This window comes from Podarcis melisellensis (assembly GCF_964234715.1).
Source record: "Podarcis melisellensis genome assembly, chromosome: 10".
Taxonomy (NCBI): Eukaryota; Metazoa; Chordata; class Lepidosauria; order Squamata; family Lacertidae; genus Podarcis; species Podarcis melisellensis.
Genome location: NC_138542.1, coordinates 65,153,147 through 65,176,672, shown reverse-complemented (window position 1 = coordinate 65,176,672; position 23,526 = coordinate 65,153,147). Strand labels below are relative to the sequence as shown.

Here is a 23,526-nt window from a genome sequence, read left to right as displayed (position 1 = left end):
TGAAATGATGAACATTTTGGGGTAACCAGGAGTGGATTTTTGTGTGAGCTCAGTTCTGGTACTGAAAACAAACTCCTAGACACTTGTGTGTGCCCAGAGGCAATCCTAACTCTGTGTCTTTGGCTGTGTTGTTAAGAAAGGTTTTCTAAGGAAACAAAATGGTTCTCCTGCCAAAGTATGTAATATTGTGCTTATTGTTTTGGCTGTTTTGCCCAATTTGTGTGAATGCCTACATTATTCTCTGAAAGAAGAAAGACTATAAAAGCAACAGGTCTGTTTTTTGCGGGGAGGGGAATTGATGCAGTATTGATTGTTTCCTTTCCCTCCCTTTAATAATGAAAGTAGGATAGAATTAAGATATCATGAAAGCGACCTGAGAAATTCTCTGTGGTTAGACCAAATGCTACCACAGCCAATGGCTGGTCAATTGTGCCTGATAGGCATCATCACTAGGGAAATAGTGATTTGTGGCTTAAAACAGGGCAAGAAGTCTCCCTGAATAGAGTCTGGCCCAAAAGAGGTGGCAAAACTGACAGCAGCTCACTGTGACCTGTTTGCAAAGCATTTTGAGGATGAATTTGCTTGCAACCCCCGGGATCCTGACTCTGCCGTTACAGCAGAATCTGGACGCTCAAGGGGTGTCCAGAGCTCTGTTCGGTCCTGTTGTGTTGAATGAGTTTCAGTTTGTACGGTTCAAGGATGTGGACAAGATGCTTGTATCGCTCAGGGCGACCACTTGTGCCCAGGACCCTTGCCCCTATTAGATGCTAAACACTAGCAGCCAGGCGATTAATGCCTTCCTGCAAGAAGTAGTGGTCCCTACCTGCTTGTTGTTGTTGTTGTTGTTTACTTGTTTAGTTGTTTAGTCGTGTCCGACTCTTCGTGACCCCCTGGACCAGAGCACGCCAGGCCCTCCTGTCTTCCACTGCCTCCCACAGTTTGGTCAAACTCATACTGGTAGCTTCGAGAACACTATCCAGCCATCTCGTCCTCTGTCGTCCCCTTCTCCTTGTGCCCTCCATCTTCCCCAACATCAGGGTCTTTTCCAGGGAGTCTTCTCTTCTCATGAGGTGCCCAAAGTATTGGAGCCTCAGCTTCACGATCTGTCCTTCCAGCGAGCACTCAGGGCTGATTTCCTTCAGAATGGACAGGTTTGATCTTCTTGCAGTCCATGGGACTCTCAAGAGTCTCCTCCAGCACCATAATTCAAAATTCGGACTTTGGACATGCCTGGGCTAGGTTCTTGAGTGGGTGGTTGCAGATTGCCCTGCAGGTTTCACAACTCAAGTTGTGAGATAAAAAAAACCACCTCAGATCTCCAATTGTGCTTGTGTTTTAACCGGCCTGCATGAGTGACTCTGCAGTGGTGCTACACGGCTTTCCTGTGAATGTGCTAATGGGCCTTATGAGAGGGTTTTGCAACCATCCATCTGCCAGTTTTTAACAGGCCTGATTGGCAAGCGGCTGTAACAACTGACATCTGTTCGTGCTTATTGATATGTAGATTTATGGTAATTGCTCTGAACAATAAGACATGAAATTACCTAAGGTGAACATTAAATTAAATTTTCATGGCCCCTCTTCCTTATAAATATGTTGTTGTTGGGGTTTTTTTTTAAAAAAAATATTACATTTCAAACAGGCATATTGTGCATCTGTTATGAACATAATTTAATTGTATTTTTAATCTGCCAAGCTGCAAAATCAAAGTTGGGATTCTTGCTGTCCGTAATATTGGGCAAGTTTTGTTAGCTTACTGGTATATACCGATTACCGAACGCAGAGTCAGATTCTACTTTTATTCGCAACGTTTTTCTCGCATCATAAAGATTAAGAGTTGTTTAGTTTCCAGCAGCTTATTCCCAGAAGGCAGAAGGGGTGTGCGAGGCTGTTTGCGCCACTCTGTCTATCAGGCTGTGCTTTAGAGTTTTAAGTGATTTGCATTTCTTCAGAGAGCGCTGCATTTGTGGAATGTTCAACGGTTTCAAAGAAAAATGATCACATTATTTTCTGTCCGGCTCTGCTGTGGGATGTAAGGGAAAGGCGGTGGGAAGGGGGAACCAAACACCCGGGGTGCAATGTGAATAGTGCACATTCAGGAATGCGAGAGAGGCAGCAAGTGCGGCCCGCGAAAGTACAATGCAGTCACTTCCAAGGACTGGGAAATCATTGCATTGCCTTAGAAATTACCGTATTATTCAGTGTATAAGACTAGGTTATTGTATGAAAATATAATCCAGTCAGGAGCGGAAAATAGAAAAACAAACTAGAACTAAATCAGGACAGGTGGAAAAACCACCCACCCCCAAGAAATCTTCCTTAAAGGGAAAGTGTTCAATGCACAAGAAGAAGCAGCCTAAGAATGTTAAAATGGGATACTGAAAGCTGTCTTCTCGGACTGGAATGATGAATTTCTCAAAGCTATTTAAGCTGTTGGAGAATTCAAACACAAAGAACTCCAGTACAACAACCCAAAATAAGAGCCAAAGCCCGAGCATATTTAAAAAAAGCATCAACAGGTTAGGCCTCAAAACCTAGTATTAAAATATTGTGCCCAAAACTTGGTGTCGTCTTACGTACACAGATAGTGGAGAGGTGGGATGTGTGATTGGTGGCTGTTGCAAGCACAAATATTGTCTGTGGTTTTTTTGTGGGTGATTGGTGGGTGCTGCAAGGTCCGTTGGCTATTGGCTGCTGCAGCAATTGGGCGGGCGATTGGTGCTTGCTCTCAGACGAATTGGTGGCTTTGCCAATGTGTGCGATTTGCTGTTGCGTTCCTGTGGGTGAGCGATTTTCGGCAACCCCCTCCCACCCAAAAAATAAAGCTCTACAAGTCTGGGCAACAACCGCCCCCCCCCCCCCGAAAAAAAGTCCAACAACTCTGAGCAATCTCCCCCCATTTTCTATATTTGGAGTCCCGAAAAAAGAGGGGGCGTCTTATACACAAAAAAGTACAGTAGCTCAGAGATGGAGCACTTGGCTTTGCATACAAGATTCAATCCCTGGTATCTCCAGGCAGGGCTAAGAAAAGCTCCTGTCTGAACCCTGGAGAGCCACTGTCAGACCATGCAGATAACATGAGCTCGATGGCCAATGGTCTGACTCCTTTGCAGGTTGCTTTGCTCTCATTTTTGTTTTTATTTCCCCTCCTCTTCTTCTCCACAATCTTCATTTTCCTCCGCAATCAGGAGTACCAGAGATTGCCCTTTAAAGCAGCGGTTCTCAGCCTGTGGGTCCCCAGATGTTGTTGGACTACAACTCCCATCATCCCTGACCACTGGTCATGCTGGCTAGGAATGATGGGAGTTGTAGTCCAACAACATCTGGGGACCCACAGGTTGAGAAAGGCTGCTTTAAAGTAAGAAAAGGAAAACACACCTGATGGCCTCCAACTTGGATGGCTTAAAAAGAGGGATAGGCAAATTCATGGAGGACCAGGCTATCTGTAGCTACTAACCATGATGGCTGTGTTCTCCCTTCACTGTCTAAGGCATCATGCCTATGAATACCAGTTTCTGGGAATCGCAGCTGGACAGAGTGCTTATGCACTCAGGTCCTGCTTGCAGACTTTTCATAGGTCTCTAGTTGGGCACTGTGAGAACAGGAGGGTGGACTAGATGAGCCGTTGGCCTGATCCAACAGTCTCTTCTTAAGTTCTTCCGTTCAGTATCCAGCCAGGTCATGTGTGCAAAAAATAGATGTGCTAGGGTGCATGCATTGGTGAGAAGAACATATAAAATGTGTAATGTTTGTGAAAAGCACTTTGCAAAATTGGCCAAATCTGTAGACAAAAATTAGGAGAAATCATATATATATATATATATATATATATATGCAGGTTTTGGTGTCCTCGGGTGTCTTCCCGTGTAAAAGTTGGGGTGTCTAGGCGACGTTTCGACGAGGTCTCACTCGTCATCTTCAGGCTGGTGCTTTCGGCTTCTTGTTACTGGAACAGAGCAGGATCTCAGTGTTTGAGTTCCTATAAATACTGTTGAGGGGGTGTGGTGTATAGCCTCCAATGTTCTGGGCAGAGAGGAAGTTCCCAGGCTAGTGTGCCTTTTCTTCTTTTGTTCCTTAATTACTTGAGGGATATCTTGAGTGATTTCTTGAGTGATATCCTGAGTACCACTTAGGTGGGTCATTAGGTGTGGATTAGTTGCTAAAGTCTTTGTGTCTTGACCTCTTGAACTTTGTGAAGAGTTTTTCTGAGAAGATGGCTGTACTGCACTTAGTTGTGCTCTGGCTTGGCTTCGTGTATAGGGGCGAGCTGTGGTTTTGTGGCCTGTGTCAGCCAGATCTGTGTAGGGATTGCAGGGGGGTGCAGCATCCGGAGGTGCCACCACCCTCTCCACAGATAAATTACAGACACCATCCAGTAGCCAAACCATGGTGGCACCTCCGGATGCTGCACCCCCCTGCAATCCCTACACAGATCTGGCTGACACAGGCCACAAAACCACAGCTCGCCCCTATACACGAAGCCAAGCCAGAGCACAACTAAGTGCAGTACAGCCATCTTCTCAGAAAAACTCTTCACAAAGTTCAAGAGGTCAAGACACAAAGACTTTAGCAACTAATCCACACCTAATGACCCACCTAAGTGGTACTCAGGATATCACTCAAGAAATCACTCAAGATATCCCTCAAGTAATTAAGGAACAAAAGAAGAAAAGGCACACTAGCCTGGGAACTTCCTCTCTGCCCAGAACATTGGAGGCTATACACCACACCCCCTCAACAGTATTTATAGGAACTCAAACACTGAGATCCTGCTCTGTTCCAGTAACAAGAAGCCGAAAGCACCAGCCTGAAGATGACGAGTGAGACCTCGTCGAAACGTCGCCTAGACACCCCAACTTTTACACGGGAAGACACCCGAGGACACCAAAACCTGCATTCCTGTACCCGTGAAAATCTACGAAAGCATATATATATATATATATATATATATATATATATATATATATATATATATGGTGCGGCAGCAGCAGAAGGCTCCATTAGCTAAAGTGGTGCTTCACGTTAAGAACAGTTTCAGGTTAAGTATGGACCTCCGGAATGAATTAAGTACTTAACCCGAGGTACCACTGTATATCTAAATGCTAATTGCTGAGGAAACATTGAGAACTGATTTTAAGAATGGAAAAATGAGAAACTGAGAAAATCAGAATTGGCATTTCCATCCATCCCTAGTTGCAGAAGGGGCTGTGCAATTATTGAGTGGAGCTTCACATGTTAACTAAGAACAGGCATCTTCCATCCAAGGTATCACAGCCTCACTCCTTCTGGCATGTATACATCAGATAAGATTTCTTCCTTAGTAACTGCCCTGGGAGATTATTCCATGACTGCAGCACCTCCAGAGTCGGTCCTAATGCAGGTACCTGAAGAAAGGTCTCCGTTGAAGATTTTACCATATTGGCAGACACAGATGGAGAAAAGTGATTTTCTAAGTATCCTGCTCTCATGCCTCCAACTATATTAAGCCCATAGCAGCATCTGCTAGATCTTCATGCTGAACTAATGCCAAGTCCCACTGAGGATGGTTGCATCTTGTCTCATGCCAAGTTCTTTACACAATCTGCTTCCTAGCATCACACCTAAAAACATCCAGGACTTTTTTTCCAGGTTCTTATAATTTTGCATTATCTCTGTGCCTGTAAAGAACAACCACACACACCAATTATTTCTCAACTATTTAAGATGCAGTGTGAGGTCTTCATCTTCTAGCCGTTGTTGTTTCTGCAGGTTATTATTAAGTTTACCACTTCTTAAGTAGCTTAAGAAACCAGGCCGAAATATCACTGAAAGTCTTTGGCTCCCCCCAGTGCCCAAGTCATTTCTACATATGTGACCAGCACATTCCTGATAATTCTGTTTCCCAGTGGAATCTCCCATCAAGAATTGTCTTTGGCAAAAACTGTCGCTGTAGATAGTGCCGTACTGATCTATTGGCCTGCTGACAGGGCAGACTCTGACTTAGTCTGCAGCGGATTCATTTTATCTTTATGAGTGGGAAAATGTAGAAATGGGAAGCTTGCCATAACTGAATCATGAAGCTTACTGGGTGTTTGAAAAGGGCTGTGTTATGTTATTTGATGCACACTTTGACAGGCAACTCTGAGCCACCCAAATTTGGTTGTTTCTGTGTCGTTAGCGGGAAGAAGGGGCCACAACTAGGGAGACAGAATGAAAGTCGAATCCTTGTTCTCTCTCTAGCACAATGGATCTCAGCTAGCAGGATTGAGAAATATCGCTGCCTCAGAACACAGAAAGCTCTCACCAGGCAGCATAGAGAAAGCTAGGCTAGATGGACCAATGTCTCAGCATAGATGGTTGAACCTTATGGGGAGCGAGTGATAGTTGGTTTGTCACAGGTGGATTACAGGGCATAAATGTAAATCTATTTTGGGTATATTTTATTGGTGGGTTAGCAACAACAACGAGTGCAAACATAGCAAATACAAAGAAAACCATAAAAAGCATCGTAGTCTGGAAAAACAAATGTGCAAAGATATTGCACAGCAAATGGTCAGCTCATTTAAAACCATACAAAACCTTTATCCTCAATAATGATGGAACTCACAGGTGGAGAAGGCTTTTCTTTTTCTATCTCTTTTATTATTGGTAAAGGGAATGTCGGTATCGCCCTATTTTGTCCATCCAAGAACAGGATAGGGTGGAGGCTCCCAGCTATATTCATTTAAAACAAAAAATGTGATTTGAATTTTGTAATCAAGCTCACCGCTGCAGTTTCCTTTTATGTTCTTTCTTCAGGAATGAATGCTTTACAGCTACAGAATTTGGCAACTCTAGCAGCTGCAGCTGCCGCCGCCCAAACCTCAGCTACCACCACCAATGCAAATCCTCTCTCCACAACAACCGGTGCCCTTGGCGCACTCACGAGTCCAGGTATGACCAAATGTGTGTATTGGGGGGGGGGTCCTCTTTTGTTTTTTCCTAGCTCCCATTTCTTCAGAAACTCTGAGACAGGTGTCAAAATAAGTCGCTGCCACATATTGAATGCGGATTGGTGAATGTGCCACAGGCTTGATCAGGTGTTGTTGTTTTTTTAATAATAAGAATAAAGGTTTTCTCAGGCTTACATGCCACCATAAATATGTCAGATAGCATTTTCTCAAGCATGAGTCCACTTCTTAAATGTTATTCTTGTGCTATGTACACGTGGCTTTATTCTGCCAGTCAAGTAGTAACTAAAATGCAACCTGGCGATTACTTGAAATTTTCAAAGCAGGATTCAGAAGGCAAGCAAATGTCCAATGTAAACAAGCAGAGCTTTGCTTGTTTATTCAGACCCACAATTCCCAGTCTCTTAAGGAACCACGTGTCTTTCTTTTGCTAGAACTGCTTTTGCAATGCTCTCCTTTTACTTGTGTTTTGATGTGTCGTCTTTCCCCCTTCTGATTTCTTGTTTTCCTTTACTTCATTCTTGATACATCTCCCTGAAAAGATTTCTTTGGAAGGGAAACAGGTTTGTGGTTCCTAAAGTTGGACCACACGCTTAGAAGAAATTTGGCATAAATCTGTGCTAGGGCTGTCTGCAATGGCTAATATTTATCGAGGGATTTCGCGGAGTAGAGTTTGGTTCTGTGGTGACTGGTGCTTAAATAGACCAGTAGGTCACAGCAGACCAGTGCTCCTAGAGCAGCTGTTAACCCTGCTGTCAAGTTTTAAAGGACTCGATTCCAGATTATAAGGACACCACACAATATATAAAATGAATACCTTGCACTTAGCAAATGTTGACTTCTAAAAATATCAGGAATGGGGAGAAGCCTCCCTAATTTTCACTTCTCAAGTCCATAAATGAACTGAAACACAGCTGCTTTTCAAAATTCACACTTTTTGTAGTGCAAGTCTCCAAGATAAAAATGTACAATTTGCATATACTGGTGAAAATAGCATTCAAAGTACATTGTCTTTAAGAAACATCACTTGCAAGAATGTGTATATCAAGTAAAAGGGGGAAAGTGTTTGTGTTAGGATAAATTGTGAATTGAAATGCTGACAAGCTTGTGAGTACTTGTTTATATATAAAAAATGCAAACTGCAGCAGAAATGTGAATTGAACTGGACGTTAGAAAAATTGAATATTGAGAAAAACCAAAAATGAGCAATTAATCCATCTCTAAGAGATATTAATTCTGTATTATTTATTTGCTTATTGGGTGATGGGGGGGTATAATGTGGATATTTGTTTTACAGGTACTATGTGTTAATGTTTGACCACCACCAGAGTATTTGCAGCCACTGTATGGAGGCACCATTTGCATGGTTCACATACCTACAGCTAGGTATGAGCCAGTGTGGTGTAGTGGTTAATAGCGGTGGACTCGTAATCTGGTGAACCGGGTTCGCTTCCCCGCTCCTCCACATGCAGCTGCTGGGTGACCTTGGGCCAGTCACACTTCTCTGAAGTCTCTCAGCCTCACTCACCTCACAGAGTGTTTGTTTTGGGGGAGGAAGGGAAAGGAGAATGTTGGCCGCTTTGAGACTCCTTCAGGTAGTGATAAAGCGGGATATCAAATCCAAACTCTTCTTCTACCTTAGTTCCCATGGTGGCAACAACCCTTTTCAGACCACAGCTGTCATGAGAATTGGGTTAACCATGTAAATGTTGCCCGCATTAGAGGTGCAGGTACATAGAAATGGCCACTCCACACAGCCTCAGCTGGGCTCTTGGGGCCACTGAACACACAAAGTATATTTTCCTTGGAACAAGAGGTGCATTTGCAATGATTTACAGCTGGTCTCTTCCTGTCCTAGCTTCTTGCTATGGTGCACAGTTCCAACTCAGTTGTGAAATTTTATTATTTGTAGCAGCTGCACATGATGTTCCTTTCCCGCCCCCCCCCCGCCCCCCGCCATGTGAATATCTGCTGCCACTGCCACTGTAATTCTTTCACATTGACGAGACAAAAGGATTCTGACTCAGGGTTGGGTTTTTTTTTTGGTAGGAAATCCATTCTAGCCACTTCCCTCCAACTCAGCTGACAACCTTCCTCCTTATCTCTCGCCTCCAGAGCTGGACAAAAGCTTGGTGACCAGCAGGGCTTGGAATCTGCAGTTTTCAAATGCCTGATTCTGAAACTCTCCTTACCTTGATTTGTCACCTAGATCCGTAGCCGCTTCCTGGCTGGCATCTCATAATTTTGTGGGTGTCTGGTGAAGTTGAAAATGTAAAAAAGGGGTTATTTTGGACCTGGCTTGGTACTGCACATTTCTTATGTACTGCTGAGAGGATGAGAGGGAAACGAAAGATGATGGTACTCAGGGAATGAAACTAGTTGGTGATGTTTCGGGTAAAACAAGCAGGAACGCACAAGGAATTTTAGGGGGGAGAGAAAGGAAAGCAATCCAAAATAATTTTGCCATGTAATAATTTTGATTCATACTAGAGATCTTGTGTGTTAGTGTGCTGGAGTGAGGAAACCTGGTTTCAAGTACAGTGGTACCTTGGGTTACATACGCTTCAGGTTACATACGCTTCAGCTTAAAGACTCTGCTAACCCAGAAATAGTGCTTCAGGTTAAGAACTTTGCTTCAGGATGAGAACAGAAATCGTGCTGCAGCGGTGCGGCGGCAGCAGGAGGCCCCATTATCTAAAGTGGTGCTTCAGGTTGAGAACAGTTTCAGATTAAGAACGGACCTCCGGAACGAATTAAGTACTTAACCCAAGGTACCACTGTATCAGCCACTCGCTGGATGACTTTGGGATATCCAGCATACCTTGCAAGGTTGTTGTAGAACAGTATGGCAGTGACTTCATCATGATGTTAGTGGTCACCACATCATGTGGTCATAAGTTTCACTGTTTAACTGTTGGTCCTCAATCCCCCAGCATTCAGCTTCACTGGATGACACAGGGGAGAGGCAGAGAAACACCCACATCATCATCATCATCATCATCATCATCTATTTATACTCAAAGCATCTGGCTGGGTTTCCCCAGCCACTCCAACAAAATCTTAAAAATCCATTAAAAAAACAGTCATTAAAAACTTCCCTAAACAGGGCTGCCTTCAGATGTCTTCTAAAAGTCCGATAGTTGTTTATTTCCTTGACATCTGATGGGTGTTCCACAGGGCGGGTGCCACTACTGAGAAGGCCCTCTGCCTTGTTCCCTGTAACCTCACATCTCATAGGGAGGGAACGCCAGAAGGCCCTCGGAGCTGGACCTCAGTGTCCGGGCTGAAAGATGGGGGGTGGAGACGCTCCTTCAGGTATACTGAGCCAAGGCCGTTTAGGGCTTTAAAGGTCAGAACCAACACTTTGAATTGTGCCCGGAAACGTACTGGGAGCCAATGTAGGTCTTTCAAGACTGGTGTTATGTGGTCTCGGTGGCCGCTCCCAGTCACCAGTCTAGTGGCCGCATTCTGAATTATTTGTAGTTTCCATGTCACTTTCAAAGGTAGCCCCACGTAGACCGCATTGCAGATGGAGCTGATAAACAGCTGCCCTGGACACAGAATTGACCTGTGCCTCCATAGACAGCTGTGAGTCCAAAATGACTCCCAGTCTGCGCACCTGGTCCTTCAGGGGCACAGTTACCCCATTCAGGATCAAGGAATCCTCCACATTTGCCCACCCCCTGTCCCCACAAAACAGTACTTCTGCCTTGTCAGGATTCAACCTCAATCCGTTAGCCGCCATCCATCCTCCAACTGCCTCCAGGCACTCACACAGGACCTTCACCGCCTTCTCTGGTTCTGATTTGAAAGAGAGGAAGAGCTGGGTATCATGTCTACTTTTGCCACACCATACCCATCATGTTCGCACCCCTGTTCTCACCTTACCCATCATCATCATAAGAATGTAAAACGAACAGTACTTTGTCAGACCAAAGACCCATCGACCTCCACAGGCTGTTTCCCACAGTGGCCCAACAGATTCCAATGGGAAGTGTATAAGCAGGACATAAGCACAACACTCTCTTGCTAGCGTTTCCTAGCAACTGGTATTCAGAGGCCTGTGGCCTCTGATCCTGGAGTTCACATATAGCTATCATAACTAGTAGTCACTGACAGCCTTATCCTTTCTGAATTTGTCTAATCCCCTTTTAAAGCCCTCGTAAAACAGTCCAATTATTATTACCGCAGAAGCAGTAATAATATGGCAAGTTTTTGTCGAGGGGCAGTCCACCCATTGCTTAACATTTGCCCCGGGTTCCAGAAGTCTGTCAGTGTATGAGTGACACCTGTCCCATCTGCTTGTTGAAGATGTGCAAATCGCTTTTTTTTTAAAAAAAAAAAAAGGGCATGCTTTTTGTTTTAAAAAGTGGCCAAATGATCTTAGCCTTTTGCACCATCTCAAAGCCGCAGGCCCCAAACAATAGACGTGTTTATTTTCATCAAGTCTCACTTATAGTAACAACCTCTGATACATTCAGAGCAACTCCCAAATCCTTATGCCATTATGAAATTCAGAAGCTACTGTTCTGGCTAATTTAGCATTCTTTCCCTTAATGTGAAAATTGTATACAAGAGATGCACCAGCTCCATTGACTTTAATGAAGCTGCCATGCACTAAGCATTATAAAACTTGGAAATGCTTTGGAAATGTGTTTAATGGCTGGAGAATGGTCTTAGAGAGTCGTTGTAAATTTATATAGAAGCCTTGAGGTTGTTAGCGGTCGTCCATCAGCTATCAAATTAGAGACTGAAAGAGCTCTGGCACTGAAAACAGTGCCCTGTGATAGGGTATTTCTGAACATAGGAATAACTGTGCTGGATTCAACCACTGGTCTGTGTAGCCCATGAATCTTTTTCCTAGAGTGGCTAGCCAGAAATCTCTAAGGAAGCTCATGATCAGGGTGTGTTGTTGTGTGGCGTTCTCCCCATTTAGGATCCCAGCCACGCAATTCCATTTTCCCACTCCCAACAGTCCATCAACATTTCATGCCCCCTTAGCATGCTCATTCCTCAAGCTGTTTTTGTGGTCCGCCTCCCCTTAGCTTCTCCTCCTTATTGTCCTGCATTATTTTATTTTTACATCCGTAAATCTCGGAGTCCTCTCAACCCATTAATACGTCCCTCTTGTGCATGGACTTCTGGCCACTTACCTCTGTCCATTGTTTATCTATTTCATCTCTCGTTTCACAAGAGGAGGAAAGGGGGCACACAATAATTACTATTTATTGCATTTCTAGTCCACCTTTTTCTCCAAGGATCTCAGAGTGACGCACATGGTTCTCACCCTCCTCAGTTAACCTCTACAAAATCCCTGTAAGGTAGGTTAATCTGAGAGGCAGTGACTAGCCCAGTGAGCTTCATGGCTGAGTGGGGATTTGAACCCTAGTCTGCCAGGTCCTAGTCCGACTCTCTAACCTCTACACCACACCGGCTCTCAAATAAACAATATTCATGAAGTCGACCAATGGTCTCCCATGCAAACATTGGACAGACCTAGATCTGCTTAGCTTCAAGTAAGGCTATGAGCTCCTGTACCTTCAGACTATACCTTAGTCAGTTAACTATTAATGAGGCCTAAAATGAGCAAAAAATGGAATATTTGAATGTAACACATAGCCAGCCTCTAAGATGACAATGATTGCAGAAAGATAGGCTGTTTTAAGAGTCGTCACTGCCAAGATAGGGCAAGGATGTGTCTCCATCACATGCAATGAGAGAGTAGCCCAGGCCCCAGCAACAATTCTGGGGGTTGTTGCTTTGGTTGGTTTTCTTTTAACTATTTATTTTGTGGTTTTTATCCTGTAAGTTTATCTTGTGAACCACCTTGATGAAGGGTGGTATATAAATTTCAATACTACTACTACTACTAATAATAATAATAATATTGATAATAATAATAATAGTGTTCAGAACCAACCATGCTGCAAGAAGTAAGATTTTTCACTTACACGTCCCTGTATGCTCAGCAGGGCTCTGATCCAGAAGGTTGTCCTCTGATTTGACTATAGAGATCTCAGAGAGATAGCATAGGGACTCAGTAGCAGCCCTTTATGAATCCTGCTATCAAACAGAAACATCAGTTTAATGGCATTGTTCCTCCTTGCAAACTCTACAACTAACCCAGAAACAACCCTTTGTTAAGATGTTCTTTGATTTCAACTTTCTTATCTGGCTCTACATTTTCCACTCCATTAAATACTTTGTAAATCCGAATAAAAGCTTTTCCAGGTTCTTCTCCGCTCCGTGGAATATGCATTTAGTTCTCTAAAGCCTCATGTACCATTTCTAAAGCATCTCCATTAAAACCTGGACAATAATGGAACATTTATATTTGCCTTTCAGTGATGGTAAGGAAGGGGCCGCGCCCTCCATTTATTTATTTATTTATTTATTATTTATTTATTTTTGTTTTGTTTTCCGTCGCAAGAGGTATTGGGGGGTGGGGTTTAGTATTGAACTATTTTAATTGAACAGCTGATTGCTTTGCACCTAGAGACCGTTTCTTGTTTTATTACAACAAAAGTGGCAGTACACTTGAGGGGAAACATTTCTTGGCTGGCTAATTTAATGACATAAAATTGTGATGAATGAGGCTATAAGATCGGCATGTACAGGTTTATAGGATTTGCAGGTTTAGGTAGCCTTGAGGAAGCAGCATGAGGTTTTGGGCTCGGGTCCCTTATTTGGGGGTGCGGGTGGCGCTGTGGGTAAAACCTCAGTGCCTAGGACTTGCTGATCGCATGGTCGGCGGTTCAAATCCCCGTGACGGGGTGCGCTCCCGTCGTTCGGCCCCAGCGCCTGCCAACCTAGCAGTTCGAAAGCACCCCCGGGTGCAAGTAGATAAATAGGGACCGCTTACCAGCGGGAAGGTAAACGGCGTTCCGTGTGCTGTGCTGGCTCGCCAGATGCAGCTTGTCACGCTGGCCACGTGACCCGGAAGTGTCTGCGGACAGCGCTGGCTCCCGGCCTATAGAGTGAGATGAGCGCACAACCCTAGAGTCTGTCAAGACTGGCCCGTACGAGCAGGGGTACCTTTACCTTTACCTTTACCCTTATTTGGACTTCAGACTGAGCATCCAGCTTTGCTTCTGACCTCCAGAATTTCAGGCAAGGATCTGACCCAAAATCTGACCTTGGAGATTCCAAGGACTGACCCCTATTTTTTTTAAGTAACACTGGAGCTCACCCACCCACTCTGGTAGGAATGTAAGAAGGCATTGATTTCTGATCCTTCCCATATTTGTCACATGCAGCACTGCTTCTGTTCCACTGCAGTACAGCTCCCAACAACAACAAAAATGGCGCCATTTGTCTTGCCATGGCAGAGTTTTATATAAGTAACTATGCTATCATTATGTCACTCCACACTGTCCCATTTCAGAGCAAAGGCCATTCATTTCAATGCAAAGGAAATGCAGTGCAAAATTGCAGATTGAAACCAACAACAATACTGGTGATATTTGGTGGAATGATTTCCGTTTCACACGAGGCTTAAATAAGTGAACTTCAGCCATTTCTGCTCCTGTTTCCCTCTGAATTCTCCAACACACACAGAGAGAGAGACTCCTAATTCAGCAGGGCTCTTCATTGGAACGGTCTCCCTCTCCTTCCTTGGAGGTCTTAAGCAGAGGTTGGGTAGCCATCTACCATGGATGCTTTAGCTGAGATTCCTGCATCCTCCCTCCAACTCTATGATTCTGTGAAGCATCAGGCTGCCCACTGCAGCCTTTGAGCCCTGCATTTCCTGCAGGTGATTAGAGATATCCTGGTGTTGGCCTTGTATATTCACAGACCTTTGTTGTTGTTGTTTAGTCGTTTAGTCATGTCCGACTCTTCATGACCCCATGGACCAGAGCATGCCAGGCACTCCTGTCTTCCACTGCCTCCTGCAGTTTGGTCAAACTCATGCTGGTGGCTTTGAGAACACTGTCCCACCATCTCGTCCTCTGTCGCCCCCTTCTCCTTGTGCCCTCCATCTTTCCCAACATCAGGGTCTTTTCCAGGGAGTCTTCTCTTCTCATGAGGTGGCCAAAGTATTGGAGCTTCAGCTTCAGGATCTGTCCTTCCAGTGAGCACTCTGGGCTGATTTCCTTCAGAATGGATAGGTTTGATCTTCTTGCAGTCCATGGGACTCTCAAGAGTCTCCTCCAGCACCATAATTCAAAAGCATCCATTCTTCGGCGATCAGCCTTCTTTATGGTCCAGCTCTCACTTCCATACATCACTACTGGGAAAACCATAGCTTTTACTATACGGACCTTTGTTGGCAAGACCTGCCTTTTAAGTACCTCATCAGCTTGGCAACCATTCTTCTAAATTTCCTACAAGATTGATAAAAGCAGTTGTCGCCTGTTTTGCTGCAATTAATTCACTTGATCTCCCAGATAAATGTAGATGATTGTCTCTGGCATTCTTGACCAGTCCGCCTGCTGAAAAATCTATTTGCACAGAATCTCTCTTCTTCTCCCTCGGGATGCAGTTAAATGATTTATGGGTTATTCATTATGTTATCCATCGCACAAAAGGTTGCCTTTGTTAGGTAAAAGCATTCAAGTTTAGAACACAATTGTTTGAAATGCAGCCCATTTTTATAGAAAGTTTAGGAAGCTTCAGCAGAGAAGCATCACAAAACGTCTGTGCCCAACATTCTTTAAAAGCTTTTTCTTTATTTGTTCACTTCAGCACAATGCGTGTCTCTCCAATAGGCAGTTCAAGCCTGCCACGGTGACATTTTGTTATAGGCCAGTACACCCACTGTGCTATCTATGATTCACTTCCAAAAATTATCTAAAAATAACTGTACCTGTATGACAGTTTTCCAAATGAATCAATGTAGATGGCTCATCTTGGGAGATGGCTGTTTTCAAAATCCTGCATCTTATTCCTCTAAAAATCCACAAAATATTTTCCCATGTAAGTAACACGTTGACATTTGTTTTATTGCACTCGGTGATAATAAATATATCTGGAAAACGTGAATAGAGTCACCTAATTCAAGCTGGTTCTGAAAAGGCGTGAAAAGAAGTAAAATTAGGTTTTCGGGATTATTTTTTTTAGTTCTGCTCAACTTCTGAGTGCTGTGTGATGCAGAAGATTCACAACCCGGAAGGATCTTCCAGCAGTTTCTGAAGCTCAAAGTAGCATTTCCCCCTTTCTCTTGTTGTATTTTAAATTGTAAATCCCATTTAATTTTCACTTTCAATTCCTCCCTCTCCTTTGTATCTGTTACCCTGTGGAATGGGTGCAGAACTGCTGGTCCTTGGGCAAGTGAAGCCCTCTCGGTCTTTCTCGGTATCTTTGGTACCTACCCAGGTCAGGCCTCTTGGCTGAAATGTGTTCTTGAAGTATAAGAAGGGATTTCTTGTCCCTGGTTGGAGATCTGCATGTCTGTAGAAACCTCTGGCTTTTGTGTGGCTGGAAGGTAGCCTCCTGTACAAAGTCACATACCTTGTTGTGGCTTCTCGTGCCTCTGGCCCCACCCCACACGGCCCCTGGAAGGTTGCATTTCTCAGGCTGGAAAAAGGCCTCTTTTCCTCTGCTGCAGGGGAAAACGCACAGGTACATTCGCATGCAGCTACTTCAAACTATGCAACACTTACCACACACCTCCCTTGTCATGTCTAGTTTGGCCCTAGCCCTTCTTCTTTCTTCTCTTCTTTGGTGATCACTCGTAGCCGAGTAAGATTGTCTTCCATAAACACAGTTTTAACAATAAGTCTGTAGGTGACTGTGGAGGCCAATTCTGGATCCACACATCCTTCCACAGTGGGGACATTGGTTACGGTGTGGATTGGCCAAGTGTGTCTTCCTCTTAGCACGTTTCTCCCTTGCATCCTGAGTTCGAGTGTCTTCAAAGCCCATGACACCTTTGGTAAAAGGCTGTTCTCCAACTGGAGCACTCTCAGGCCAGTGTTTCCCAATTGTTGGTGTTTATACTACATTTTTTAAGATTTGCCTTGAGAGAGTCTTTAAACCTCTTTTGTTGACTACCAGCATTACGCTGTCCATTTTTAAGTTCGGAATAGAGTAGTTGCTTTGGAAGACGATCATCAGGCATCCGCACAACATGACCAGTCCAATGAAGTTGATGTTGAAGAATCATTGCTTCTTTGCTTCTTCCAGTACACTGATATTAGTTTGCCTGTCTTCCCTAGTGATGTGTAAAATTTTTCGGAGACACCATTGATGGAATCTTTCAAGGAGTTGGAGATGGCGTTTATAGCCCTTATTATTAAGCTGACTAAGCAGTCAAAATGCCTGTCATTATGATGGCCGCAGTATGTGCAGAAGTGTGGCTTGGGTGTTCCAAGCACCTTTGAATGGCAGCCTTGACCTTGATTTTACATGGGAGACAGCATCAGGGTGCAGGGACACTGGTTCCCAGTGTTTCCATCTATTGAGATTTGTGCCTGTTTGTATCTGCACTGCCCTGCCCTGTGTTCTATCTGCTGGTCACACTGATATATTTTTTAACAACAGGTGTGTTTTGTCCTTCTCTACAGGAGAAGCTAGGGTGGATCGGATGAACACAACATACAGTAGAATAGAACCTTTCCACCATTTGCAATAGTGTGTGTGTTAGAGAGAAGAGGTTGGGGTAGGGTTGCCATACATAGCTGGTATTCAGCCATCTTAAACAGCGTCCGGACGGAAATTGCTGAAATTCAGACATGCCAGGAATGTAGATTTTTGTGAATTTCTTTCAAAAATAGTTTAAAATCTCTCTCTCTTTTTTTAATTTGAGAAAATAGCTCAACAGCTTTGCCAAAACCTGCTCAACAACTTTTGTCCGGATTTTCACTTTTCTAAATATGGCAACCCTAGGCTGGGCTATTATCTCTGGCATGAGAATAGGGATGCTACCGGAATACCTCCTTCCCACCAAACTATTTGCCAGTGAAATGTTGGAAAGTACTGCAGTCTCTCTATGCTACATTGGGGCCCGGGGCGGTCAATGGATCCAGAAGCGCTAAGCTGATTCATACTCTGGGCCCATCCCACACACGTCTAAGATCCATATCTGCGCTCACACAATCACACAGGACCCAGAGAAAGACTATTTAGACATTCTGCACGTACAAACCAGCACACAGCTATATTGCTGTCTTGTTCGGGTTATTTGCTGCCACGGCGTCATCAAGCGCTGCTGTCAGCTATGCCACGCACAGGGTAGACATGCTACCTTGTACGCCACAGCGATTTATGAGAAGCACTGACCAGGAGCAGGCTGTGAGTTCTAAGCCATCAGAATTAATTTGAAGCTTAATAAAACTCCACACCTGAAGGAGCTTTAATATTAAGTGGCTCGTTGCAACCACAAGCACCAGGTCTCGCAGTTCGCTCAAAAGCGCCGGCACATTTTTTTGTGTGGGCCTAGATGTTTTGTGGCATATTAAGGGACGTCTAATCCATCAAAGGCTAATTAACTGAGTTCTTGGAAAGGTGCTGTAATGTAATAGGGGCATTAGTTATATGCAGCATGCCAGCTCTCAACCGGAGAGAGTCTACCCGATAAGGTTAGCAAACACTTTTCTTACTTTATGGAGACTGTCCTAAGACAAATGTAAGTGAAGGAAGCACTTTTTCATTTAATGTGCAAGCTGACACAGGGAACCAATTTACATCAGAATGCAGCTTGATCTTTAAAAATAAAATAAACAGACTATCAGAGAAGTTCGTTATATCAGCCACTGTTACTCATTACAAAGCTGATCTTCAGGTGAGGTAAGAAGTGACCTGCCTGGTTACTGGCAATTTGGGGGCTATGGGATGCTGATCTTGGACATTTTCTTCTGTCCCTGTTTTTATTTCAGCATTTGGGAGTCCGCTGCAGTTGTCTTCCAACCACAAAGGGCTCCTTTACCTGCCCGTATCCCCCAAACTGACAAATACCTGCCTGGAAGATGAAATGAGAGTGAGGACCTTTCTAGCAGACGGTCAGTTTTTTTTAAGCAGTTTTCACCCATTTGCTATGCAAAGTCCAGAGGCCTTCCCCTCCATGTTGTGCTTCTGTCACAGGGATACATAACCATGAAAGTCCCACGCAGCGTACGCATACTCCTTTTACACACTGCAGCTGCTGTAAGTATATCCCTGGGGGGCAGAGAGAGCCATAGCTCTGTGGCAGAGCCAATGCCTTGACCACAGAAGTCCACAGGTTCAATTCCCCATCCCCCAATCTCTAAGTAGGGATGGGAAAGACTTGGGGCAACCCTAGGGGTTGGGTAGGTTGGCTCCCTCCAAGGCCGCAGACCCGGGTGTGTGTGTGCAAAAATCAAGAAAGTCTTCACCTGCTGGCAGAAGGACAGCAAGGAGGGAGCCAGACTGGCTTCTCTAGAGATGGAGTTCCAAAGTAGCCAGAGAGGAGCCACCACCGAGAAGGCCTTTTCCCTCACCCCCACCAAGTGTGCCTGTGAGAGTGGCATGACCCGAGGGGAAGGCCTCTCCCGAAGAGCTCAGAACCCAAGCAGGTTCCTATGAGGGAATACAGTGTTTCAGTTAGCTTGGACCCAAGCCCTGTAGGGCTTTGTAGGTGATAGCAAGCACTTTGAACTGTGCCCGGAAACAGCCAGCGGAACTGTTGTAGCAAGGAAGTTGTTTCCTGGCATGTAGGACACCTGAATGACTCCTTTCTGAATACACTCTCTTGCACAATGTAACGCAATCTGCAAGTATTTGGTTCTGCAAGTATTTGGTTCTTTGCTTGCAACTCTCTGAGTTCAGCAAAGCCAAACAGGACCTGTTATCTTGATACACCTGTATAGGACATTTCATAGAAACCCTAACGGCTGTATGCTCCCTATAACTAGCCCTGGTCAGCAATCTGGCTGCAGTTCTTTGAGCCGGGTAAAGTTTCAGAGCACTTTTCAAAGGCAGCCCTGCGTAGAACATGTTACAGTAATCCGAATGGGGCATAACTAAGGCGTGTGTCACTAGGCAAATCAGACATCTCAAGGAATGGGTGTAGCCGACGCAGTAGCTTTAACAAATGGTTGCAAATTTTGCCCATTGTAGTCTGTCTTACAGAACCTTTGAGAACTAAGTTGGAACCAAACAGCAGGAGCTGTGGACTGTCAACATGAAAAGACTGTTTCCTGCAGGCTTTCTGCAAGCACATGTCTAGCCGCTGCTGGAAACAGGATGAGGGTCCCTCGCTTGATTTCTCCATGGCTCTTTTAGTGCAACATTCCAGAAAGCTTGCTGGAAAGAAAGCTTTCCGTTTTATCACCGCCTAGTGAAAGATCAAAAGGAGGGGCGAATCATTTTTGATTCTTAGGCATGCTGTTAATGCAAGCTATGGGCCATTTATAAAATCAAACGGACATTCTAGTCAGTATGCTTTCCCCCCAGCTGAATTTAATAGATGCAGTTTTTCACAACATGCAGTAATGCAGTTTGAATGAAGTAAATATTCTGGTTGGCTGGAGATAGATTTCTGCAAAGGGCAGGTAGCTTAATGCCAGTCACTCATGCTCAATAGCTGGATTGATGTGCTCTTTTGAATCGCCACCCAGGTTTACCTTCAGCAAAGGGATTAAATCCACCCCCTCCACATTTTCAGTGGTATGAAAGAGGTTTTTTTAAAACACATAACCTTCCAGGAATCAACTAAAAACTCAGAAGTGTGGTTATTATCACATGGAATAATTGGAGCTCATGGGGTTTTGGACCCTCACAGCGCAATCCTAAACATGTCTATTCCGAGTAAGCCTCTCTGAATTCAACAAGGCAGTGACAGTGAGCCCATGGCTCTCCCAATGTTGGTTCCAGCTCCCATCAGCCTTGACCCTTGACCATGCTGGCGGAATCCGATGGAAGCTGGAATCCAACAATATCTGGAGGGCAGCAAGTTTCTCAGCCTTGCAATAGGGCTTACTTCCTTTTAAGTGGGTGAAACATCATTGAAATTAACTGGTGCCTTAGTCACATGTGTTGAATCCCATGCAGCTTTTGCAAGGCTGCCCATGAAACAATATGGAGCAAAAAAAGGCTCTCTACCTCTGATTTAGAGGGACACGGGTGGTGCTGTGGGTTAAACCACAGAGCCTAGGACTTGCTGATCAGAAGGTCAGCAGTTCAAATCCCCGCGACGGGGTGAGCTCCCATTGCTCAGTCTCAGCTCCTGCCAACCTAGCAGTTTGAAAGCACATCAAAGTGCAAGTAGATAAATAGGTACCACTCTGGCGGGAAGGTAAACGGCGTTTCCGTGCGCTGCTCTGGTTCGCCAGAAGCGGCTTAGTCATGCTGGCCACATGACCTGGAAGCTGTACGCCGGCTCCCTCGGCCAATAAAGCGCGGTGAGTGCCGCAACCCCAGAGTTGGTCACGACTGGACCTAATGGTCAGGGGTCCCTTTACCTTTACCTTTAGGTTTACAGGCAGCCTCAGTTCACTGGAGTTATACAGGGAGGGAGAGGGAGGGAGAGATTAAATTCCTTAGAGATTAAATTCCTTGCACAATTCCCCATCTTCAGGCAGTTGGTTAAAGCCAACGTGATCCTTGAATAGCAGTGGAGCCGAAAACCTGTACACCCAGGAAGGACCTCTGTTTTCAATGGGATTTACTTTATCCCCATGTGTAGCGCATGTGGGAATTGCAGCACAAGCCTAGTTGCGCAGGGAAAATCCAACTTTCAAAGCAAAATAGTCTCTGTAGGTCTAAACTAAGAGAGATAAGTAATATTTCTCCTCTAAGAATTTGTCCAACCTTTTAGGGCTAAACTAGACATGGTATGGATGATCAGTAATCTGATCTCCCAATGTGTTCTTATTTGCCTGTGCATCCATGGGGTGAAGACAGAATCACAGCCTTGAAGGTGTGAGAAGGGGTTTAACTCATCATTTATCCACTGGAAATCTCCCCACAAAGTTGCTGTAGGTCACGACGCAGAAAACAAACAGATACCTAAATTGCCAATTGCCTTCTAAGAGGCAGAATATTGTGCTATTGTATGGTGGGGGGTTTTTACAAAAAGAGGAGTGGAATACATTTCAATCATAGCTCTCACTTTGAGGGTTCGATTTGTTTCTGGGCTGTATCACTAGAGACAGCATGTGCAGAGGGTGGGGTATCAATAATGAAATGTTCCCCCATAGCAAATAAAGGTCCCTGCAGACAGAAGGCTAGTGTCTCAGGGAGAAGGGATATAACCTAGCAATTAGAAGAGAGAAAAAAGAGTTTGGATTTGATATCCCGTTTTATCACTACCCTAAGGAGTCTCAAAGCGGCCAACAATCTCCTTTCCGCTCCTCCCCCACAACAACCACTCTGTGAGGTGAGTGAGGCTGAGAGACTTCAGAGAAGTGTGACTGGCCCAAGGTCACCCAGCAGCTGCATGTGGAGGAGCAGGGAATCAAACCCGGTTCACCAGATTACGAGTCCACTGCTCTTAACCACTACACCACACTGGCTCTTAATAAGAACTGCAATTACATTTGCAGTTGCCCACATGCACTTTCATTGAACATACCCAGGGAATGTCATCATGATTCATTCATTGCTTCAAGAATACTTCCCTTTTGCAATCTATTAATGTTCAGGGGATAACATTCCCAGCAAAAAAAACAGAGAAAAGAATCAATTTGCTGTGACCAAGACAAAGAGCTGCCAAAGTATAACTCCTGAAGGCAAAAACCCCTGGATGTGTGAATGTTATACATTTCATCTTCTGTAACAATTAGGCTAACCAACAATGGGGCAGCAACATCAAGAAAAGCTGCCTGGAAGCATTATGCTGTCAGTACATCAAATTTTCTAGGAATCCAGGGACAACTTCCAGCTGTTTATTAAGCACTGCTGTGAGATTATTCATTTCAGAACAACAAGAGTTTGAGTGTCTGCTTGATTCACTGTGGTGGGAGTTCTGGAAGACATCAATTTGTAATTTCCCCCCACTTCCAGTATCAAATAGATTTTCACTAGCTGTTAATGAATATGGCGTTAGTTAATGAAAGCATCGCTTGCCGTGTCAACTAGGGCTGGGCGATGCCTGGTTTTCAACAGCGTGATACATCACCAGCTAAACATTGCGATCTGCCGATATATCACAATGTCTGAAATAAGGATGGAGCTATGTAGAGGCATTGGCTGGCTTCACAGTTTTCCCTGTATCATGATTTTTGCCAGTGCCTGTTCCGATTCGTTGCCCAGATGGGCGAAGTATAAATAATAAATTATAAATAATTTATAATAAAATAAAATGGTTAACAGGGGCTGTAGGAATCGAGAGAAGCATTATCTGGCTTCACAGTATTTCCCACACTGTGATTTTTGCATAGCATACACACACACACACACACACACACACACAAATATATACACATCATGATTTGCTATATATTGTCAGGTCAAAACATATGAAATCGATATCACAATATGGATTTCAAATCAGTTTTGGACAATAAATCACCCAGCCCTAATGCCAACATCAGCGTAAGCGCCTCCTGCTATATGTGCACCTTATGAAAAGGAATAACTCCACTCATAATTTCATGTGCACTAAAGGTGTAGCCAACAGCCCCTATTCAACCACCTTAGAAGTTCTTCATCATACTTGCAACCTGCCTCATTGTGTTTTGAGCAATATAATAATAAT

General features: G+C 44.3%; 1 protein-coding gene and 1 long non-coding RNA gene across 31 annotated transcripts in view; one reads left to right on the top strand and one right to left on the bottom strand.

The window, feature by feature from the left end:
• Window positions 1-23,526, top strand: part of CELF2 (CUGBP Elav-like family member 2) — a 518,056-nt gene that overhangs the window by 471,627 nt on the left and 22,903 nt on the right. For 19 of the 30 annotated variants that reach the window (XM_081927068.1, XM_081927070.1, XM_081927078.1 and 16 more), the window contains one exon: window positions 6,778-6,912. In XM_081927068.1, the coding sequence (XP_081783194.1) occupies window positions 6,778-6,912 (135 nt within the window). Of the gene's footprint in view, window positions 1-6,777; window positions 6,913-18,745; window positions 18,869-23,526 lie in introns of all 30 variants that reach the window. The other 11 variants (XM_081927063.1, XM_081927066.1, XM_081927087.1 and 8 more) reach the window with 1 other exon arrangement.
• LOC309378886 lies at window positions 7,084-10,452 on the bottom strand. The gene is made up of 2 exons (XR_014172251.1): window positions 9,122-10,452; window positions 7,084-7,475 (listed from the first exon to the last, which is right to left on the bottom strand). It is a non-coding gene; the product is annotated as an uncharacterized lncRNA (long non-coding RNA).